Source organism: Lipophrys pholis, assembly GCF_963383615.2.
Source record: "Lipophrys pholis genome assembly, chromosome: 18".
In the NCBI taxonomy this organism is placed as follows: Eukaryota; Metazoa; Chordata; class Actinopteri; order Blenniiformes; family Blenniidae; genus Lipophrys; species Lipophrys pholis.
In genome coordinates, this window is record NC_137646.1 from 26,733,986 (window position 1) to 26,742,505 (window position 8,520).

Here is an 8,520-nt window from a genome sequence, read left to right on the forward strand (position 1 = left end):
CCAGCACCACCCGCTTCTACAACATCCACATCATGAAGGTACAGGCCCCCAGCACCACCTGCTTCTACAACACCCGCATCATGAAGGTACAGGCCCCCCAGCACCACCCGCTTCTACAACACCCGCATCATGAAGGTACAGGCCCCCCAGCACCACCTGCTGCCTCTGGTGGAATACTACTTCCTGTGTGTGTGTCCCTCTGCGTCCTCAGGTGGAGTACTACTTCCTGTCTCAGTACGTGTCTGCCGTGGAGACGCCGTTCCGTCACGTGATCCACGGCCGCGGCGAGCACACTCTGAGCGCGCTCAGTGAGCACCTGGACCTGCTGACCTCTGACCCCGGACGCTTCGACGAGACGCGATTCAGACGACAGCTGGCGTTGTTCACCTGGACGCTGCAGGGCGCCGCCAACGCTCTGAACGGAGACGTGTGGAGCATACACAACACACACTGACACACACTGACACACACAACACACACTGACACACACTGACACACACTGACACACAACACACACAACACACACTGACACACAACACACACTGACACACACTGACACACACTGACACACACTGACACACAACACACACTGACACACACAACACACACTGACACACACTGACACACACTGACACACAACACACACAACACACACTGACACACAACACACACTGACACACACTGACACACACTGACACACACTGACACACACAACACACACTGACACACAACACACACTGACACACACTGACACACAACACACACTGACACACACTGACACACACTGACACACAACACACACTGACACACACAACACACACAACACACACTGACACACACAACACACACTGACACACAACACACACTGACACACACTGACACACACAACACACACTGATACACACAACACACACTGACACACAGACACACAACACACACTGACACACACAACACACACTGACACACAACACACACTGACACACACAACACACACAACACACACTGACACACAACACACACTGACACACACAACACACACTGACACACAACACACACTGACACACACAACACACACTGACACACACAACACACACTGACACACAACACACACTGACACACACAACACACACTGACACACACAACACACACTGACACACAACACACACTGACACACACAACACACACAACACACACTGACACACAACACACACTGACACACACAACACACACTGACACACAACACACACTGACACACACAACACACACTGACACACACAACACACACTGACACACAACACACACTGACACACACAACACACACTGACACACACAACACACAACACACACAACACACACTGACACACAACACACACTGACACACACTGACACACAACACACACTGACACACACTGACACACACAACACACACTGACACACAACACACACTGACACACACAACACACACAACACACACTGACACACACAACACACAGACACACAACACACACTGACACACACAACACACACTGACACACAACACACACTGACACACACAACACACACACACTGACACACACAACACACACACACTGACACACACACACACAACACACACTGACACACAGTGACACACACTGAAACACAACACACACACACTGACACACAACACACACACACTGACACACAACACACACTGACACACACAACACACACACACAACACACACACACTGACACACACACACACAACACACACTGACACACAGTGACACACACTGAAACACAACACACACACACTGACACACAACACACACACACTGACACACAACACACACACACTGACACACACTGAATAAAGTTTTAATGAAACAACATCTTTGGTTGTTTTTGGACCTGAAGGACCAGAACCACAGACCCCTCAGAACCCCAGACCCCCTCAGAACCACAGACCAACCCTCAGAACCACAGACCCCTCAGAACCCCAGACCCCTCAGAACCCCAGACCCCTCAGAACCCCAGACCCCTCAGAACCACAGACCAACCCTCAGAACCACAGACCCCTCAGAACCCCAGACCCCTCAGAACCCCAGACCCCTCAGAACCCCAGACCAGCCCAGTTATTTTTGTTTCATCCTGGTGGTCAGTCATTGTGTTCTGACAGACTCTGGCTGTGTCAGTAGAGATGAACTTATGTCCACGTTGGAGTTGGGTTCTGGTTCTGGTTCTGGGTGGATGTGAGGTCAGAACGCAGCCAGAGTAACGACCAATCAGACGCCAGCAGCTTTTATAAGGAATTTATTTCAATATTTCATTTAGAACTAATTAATTTCATTTTACAACAAACTGCTCTTAAAGCAACAGCCTGGAGTGTGTGTGTGTGTGTGTGTGTGTGTGTGTGTGTGTGTGTGTGTGTGTGTGTGTGTGTGTGTGTGTGTGTGTGTGTTTTACAGGTGGATAAATATTCAGATATGATAAGTTGATAAAGAGTTTCTGTTGGTGCTCCGAAACAAAATACGACCTCAGGTGACGCCACTGTGTGTGTGTGTGTGTGTGTGTGTGTGTGTGTGTGTGGTTGTAGAATAATTATTAGGTTTATTCACACGACCCTGATATTCAGTCTGGGAAACCCCACGGGAGTCAGTGTGGGAGCAGCAGTTGCCATGGTGACAGGGAGCCACAACACCCAGAGCATTGTGGGTAGTGGAGGCAGGTGGCTGTGCCCCGCCCCCACCCAGCTCACATTACAGGTAGCGCCAGCTTGTCTCTGCCATGCTTGGAGCACTGCATCATGGGTACTGGAGTCCAACATGGCGTCCAACATGGAGTCCAACATGGCGTCCAACATGGCGTCCAACATGGCGTCCAACATGGAGTCCAACATGGCGTCCAACATGGCGTCCCGGGTGGTGCGTGGACCCGGCGGGTGTAGCAGTCCTCCTGTCCTGTAGATATTTGTGAGTAGTGAGAATTGTGGGTAATGTAGTCCACCGTGTTTGTCCAAAAGATGGACGTGCTTCAGTTTGTCTCACAGCCTACTTGTTGCTAAGCAACCGGTCCAAACTCTGGGTGTTTGTAGTTCGCACTCGAGGAGGAGCACTGTCGCTGAGACAGAGGAGGATTGTGGGTAGTGTAGTCCCAAGTGAAAAGAAGACAAAAGGGTTCTGGGGGTCGAAGTCCAGCTGGTCCCAACGAGGAGGATTGTGGGTAGTGTAGTCCAAACAGGAAATGAGAGTGGCTGTCAAAATCCAAACTGGGGTTTGTGTTGTAGTCCCAGCAGAGGAGGATTGTGGGAGTTGTAGTCTCAACAGAGGAGGATTGTGGGAGTTGTAGTCCCAACAGAGGGGGATTGTGGGAGTTGTAGTCCCAACAGAGGAGGATTGTGGGAGTTGTAGTCTCAATAGAGGAGGATTGTGGGAGTTGTAGTCCCAACAGAGGAGGATTGTGGGAGTTGTAGTCTCAATAGAGGAGGATTGTGGGAGTTGTAGTCCCAACAGAGGAGGATTGTGGGAGTTGTAGTCCTAACAGAGGAGGATTGTGGGAGTTGTAGTCCCAACAGAGGGGGATTGTGGGAGTTGTAGTCCCAACAGAGGAGGATTGTGGGAGTTGTAGTCCCAACAGAGGAGGATTGTGGGAGTTGTAGTCCCAACAGAGGGGGATTGTGGGAGTTGTAGTCCCAACAGAGGAGGATTGTGGGAGTTGTAGTCCTAACAGAGGAGGATTGTGGGAGTTGTAGTCCCAACAGAGGATGATTGTGGGAGTTGTAGTCCCAACAGAGGAGGATTGTAGTCCAGTTTGATACTTTAAGCCCTGAATAGACTGTGTGTTTGAGCCCCATCGTTTTATTTACAGTCACACAAGTCTTTATGTACACTACACACAAACGCACACTCACGCACACACCATTTTCACATCACATAAATAAATAAATAAGTAAATAAATAGAGAGATAAATCAATAAATAAATAGGATAATGTAAATAGGAGCTCTACGGCCTCGTCCTGTGACTGACTGATGGTACACACACCGTCCAATCAGAAGCTGCTCCATCGGCCACCAAAACTCAACCAAAGTGAAGAAAGCCCGACCGTGTGAGGCTGATGTCCACAGCTGTTTCCATGGAGACGGGGCCCGAGGCCGGCGCCGCCGTCTCATCAGAGTCTGTCTCGTGCCGGGACCCAGATGTACGGTCCACTCTGGTCCTCGATGACGCCTTTGACCTGGTGGTAGACCTCCTCGAAGCTGTCGCCCTGAACGATGGCTGAAACACAGAGACGGTAGAGACATTGGAGACGGTGGAGACATAAGACATCAGCCGTTGCCATGGAGACGTTCAGACCTGTGAAACACTCCAGGAAGTCCTGCTCCAGCTTGATGGCTCGGTCCAGAGCTTTCCGGGCCTGATCCTCCGACAGACGCTTGTTCAAATCCCTGCACACAGTTCACATGGTCACCAACCACACCAGCGTTTCCCAGCATGCATCCTGCCTCCTGTCTAATGTCTCCTGCCTAATGTCTCCTGCCTCCTGTCTAATGTCTCCTGCCTAATGTCTCCTGTCTAATGTCTCCTGCCTAATGTCTCCTGCCTCCTGTCTAATGTCTCCTGCCTAATGTCTCCTGTCTAATGTCTCCTGCCTCCTGTCTAATGTCTCCTGCCTAATGTCTCCTGTCTAATGTCTCCTGCCTAATGTCTCCTGTCTAATGTCTCCTGCCTAATGTCTCCTGCCTAATGTCTCCTGTCTAATGTCTCCTGCCTAATGTCTCCTGCCTAATGTCTCCTGTCTAATGTCTCCTGCCTAATGTCTCCTGTCTAATGTCTCCTGCCTAATGTCTCCTCCATTTCATCACTCAAAATATCAACACATTACCAACAAATTCATGTGTTGATGTGTGGATCAATGCTAACAAGAAGCCACCAGCTAATGCTAACAGGTAGCCAGAAGCTAATGCTAACAAGAAGCCACCAGCGAATGCTAACAAGTAGCAACAAGCTAATGCTAATAGGTAGCCACCAGCTAATGCCAACAAGTAGCCACCAGCTAATGCTAATAGGTATCCACCAGCTAATGCCAACAAGTAGCCACCAGCTAATGCTAATAGGTAGCCACCAGCTAATGCTGACAAGTAGCCGCCAGCTAATGCTAACAAGTAGCCACCAGCTAATGCTAATAGGTAGCCACCAGCTAATGCTGACAAGTAGCCACCAGCTAATGCTAATAGGTAGCCACCAGCTAATGCTGACAAGTAGCCACCAGCTAATGCTAACAAGTAGCCACCAGCTAATGCTAATAGGTAGCCACCAGCTAATGCTAAAGTTCCAACTTGTATCAACAATCAGCAAAAGAAGTGAATGATTATTGAACATAAAGTTTATTTATTGATTCATATTTTTTCTAAAATCATCTTGAAGTAAAAAGAGAGTTGAAGATGTGGTTAAGGACCGACTGGTCCTGGATCCACCAGGCGGTGCTTCGCGCTGCAGGAGACTCACAGGATGTTCTCCAGGGACCGCGGCCGGATGAAGATGGCCACCGGGTGGAGCTGTGCCGCCTGCAGCCTCCTCACCGCGTTGGCCGACACGTCCAGGATGCAGTGCTTCCCCTGAGGACGGACAGAGACACAGCATCAGAGACACTCGGTCCGTTTCCATGGAAACCAGCATCACTGGGGACACCAGGACCGTTTCCATGGAAACCAGCCCAACATCTGAACCTCAAGAGAGTCAATGAAGACTAAACATTCTGTGAGAGGCCCCTAACCCTAGAACATAACTAGACCATAACTAGTCCTTAACCAGTCCATAGCTAGACCATAACTAGTCCAGTATGAATGGTCATCTCGTCACATGACAGCAGCCCCCCCAGGTGCTCATAATGTTGTGGCCGGTGGGTGGACCCTGTGCGTTGCCATGGTAACCAGCCCACCTGCTCGGCCACCTGCCGGACGCTCTGCACCGAGGTGCCGTACAGGTGGTTGTTGTACTGCCCCGCCTCGATGAAGCGATGTGATTGGATGTCGCGCTCCATCTGTTCCCGTGACGACACAAAGTGGTAGTCCCGCCCATCCATCTCGTAGTCCCGGCGGGGGCGGGTGGTGTCTGTGGGCGGAGACAAGGTGGTTACGCCACACGCTTCCTGTGCGTGGCAGCGGCGGGGGCGGGGGCAGCGGCGGGGGGCAGCGGCAGCGGCGGGGGGCGGGGGGGCGGGGGCGGGGGCAGCGGCAGCGGGGGCGGGGGGCGGGGGCAGGGGCAGCGGCGGGGGCGGGGGCAGGGGCAGCGGCGGGGGCGGTGGCAGCAGCGGGGGCGGCGGCGGGGGCAGGGGCGGCGGCGGGGGGCGGGGACTTACGGGGGACGCAGGAGCCGAACTTGTCGGGGAACTCGGACAGCAGGTCGTCATTGACTCGGTCCTTGGTGGGGCCGAGGATGATGATGGGGCGGGCGTAGTCCACTGTGGGCGGGACACAACAGAACGGTGAGAACGTCCAGCGCCGGGGTTAGAGGTTAAAGGTCGTCTGGCGCTCACCTTCAATCTGAGTGATGAGCTCGTAGCTGTGAACGAAGCCTTCCCGACCTGCAGGGGGGACAGGTCACAGGTCACAGGTCAAAGGTCACAGGTCAAAGGTCCACAGGTCAAAGGTCACAGGTCAAAGGTCAAAGGTCACAGGTGGGCACACCTCAGATCATTAAAGTCTCCTCGGCTCGTTCTGCTGACATCGAGTTTTTTATCAAAATGTTTACGTTCCTTTAATGAGCAGAACCTTTACCTTTACTCTTCATGCGGGACCACTCCTTCCTCTCCACTCTGAAACACACACACACACACACACACACACACACACACACACACACACACACACACACACACACACACACACACACACACACACACACACACACACTCGGTCAGTCAGGGTGTGTGTGTGTGTGTGTGTGTGTGTGTGTATGTGTGTGTGTGTGTGTGTGTGTGTGTGTGTGTGTGTGAGTGTGTGTGTGAGTGGGACCTGTGTTTGGAGGGGACGTAGCCCAGCTCCTCCAGCTCCCCCTGCTGGTTGACCCTCCTGGCCTGCCACCACTCGTCGTCGGCGCTGTCCATCACATGAAGAACCTCCCCGAAGCCGAAGTCCAGAGCCTGCGACAGCACGCCGCAGTCCCACTGCTTATCGTAGTCGAACAGCGCCCTGAGAGACCGGGGGAGGGGGCGGGGTTACCGCGGTGGGTCCTGGTCACCAGCCGGGTTAGTGGAGGACTAGTTACCTGACGTAGAAGCTGCGGTTCGCCCTCAGGCTGCCTGACGAGCTGTTCATCATCTGCTCCCGCAGGTCGTGGATCTTCGCCTCGAAACGGCTGTACTCTGCAGCGGAGCGGGTAGTTAGTGCAGGACAGGACTAACCTACCACCTCCACCAGATAACCACATAACTAACCTACTGTGTGTGTGTGTGTGTGTGTCTCACCCTCCGGTCTGTACTGAGCTACGATGGTCACAGTCTGTCCAGCGTTCTTCAGCGCCGCCGCCGCCTGTTCATGTGTGGCGAACCTGAGGTCCACCCCGTTCACCTGCACGCACACACACACGCACGCACACACACACACACACACACACACACACACGCACACACACACACACACACACGCACACACACACACACACACTCAATTCAGCCTTGTCCTCAGACCCAGTCTGGTCTGGTCCGGTCCGGTCCGGTCCTCAGACCCAGGACCCGGTCTGGTACTCACGCTGAGGATCTGGTCCCCCTTGCGGAGCTCCCCGCTCAGGTCTGCAGGTCCTCCAGCGAGGATGAAGGAGATGAAGATCCCCTCGCCGTCCTCGCCGCCCACGATGTTGAAGCCCAGACCGGTGGAGCCGCGCTGCACGCCGACCCGCCGCGGCTCCGCGAGTAGTCCTCGTCCCCCATCATGCCGCGGGGCACGGGGGAGTATCGCCGCGGCGACGGGGGAGGGAGGACTTGTGGGTAATCGCACATGTAGTCCGGCTCCATGTAGGCTGTGGAGACAGAGACGGTCAGTGGGGGGCGGGGCCAGCGGGAGGCGGGGCCGGGGGGGGGGGGGGGGGGGGGTACGTACAGCTGGTCAGGTCGGGGGGGCTGTACCGGTCCACCGAGTGCATGTACTGCGAGGTGGGCGTGGCCACCTTCAGGTAGACCACCTCCCCGGTGTTCTTCAGTGTCGCCACGGCGTCCTCGTGCAGGACGTCCTCCAGCGACATGTGGTTGACCTGCGGGGGTCAGAGGTCAGAGGTCAGGGGGCCCCGCGGGGGCGAAGCGGTCCGACCGGCGGGACCAGAACCTACCGCCAGGATCTTGTCTCCGATCTGCAGCCGCCCGTCTCGGTGCGCCGCGCCGCCTTCGATGATCTTGGTCACATAGATGCTGTTGTCTCCGGGGACGTGCTGGTTCCCCACGCCGCCCGCGATGCTGAAGCCCAGACCTGGACCGGGGGGGGGGGGGGGGGGGGGGGCAGGGGAGGGGGGGGGGGGGTGGGGGGGGGGGGGGGACTTTAGTTATCT

General features: G+C 54.3%; 2 protein-coding genes across 2 annotated transcripts in view; one reads left to right on the forward strand and one right to left on the reverse strand.

Annotated features, from left to right (window-relative positions):
* The window catches only part of tfr2 (transferrin receptor 2), a gene marked incomplete at its 3' end in the record, with an annotated part of 10,584 nt that extends 10,130 nt beyond the window's left edge, over nt 1-454 (forward strand). The window contains exon 18 of the mRNA XM_080486568.1: nt 212-454. Coding sequence (XP_080342694.1) covers nt 212-454 — 243 coding nt within the window. The remainder of the gene's footprint in view (nt 1-211) is intronic.
* Nucleotides 455-4,137: 3,683 nt separating this feature from the next.
* Nucleotides 4,138-8,442, reverse strand: LOC308123859 (disks large homolog 4-like; the record flags this gene model as incomplete). Its single annotated transcript, XM_080486572.1, is given in 14 exon segments — nt 4,138-4,257; nt 4,336-4,427; nt 5,488-5,597; nt 5,921-6,093; nt 6,341-6,442; nt 6,518-6,565; nt 6,759-6,796; nt 6,996-7,172; nt 7,249-7,345; nt 7,448-7,550; nt 7,731-7,891; nt 7,894-7,998; nt 8,079-8,229; nt 8,305-8,442. Coding segments are annotated over 14 exon segments (1,602 nt in total), but the record flags the coding sequence as incomplete, so codon positions are not given.
* Between the last annotated feature and the right edge of the window lie 78 nt (nt 8,443-8,520).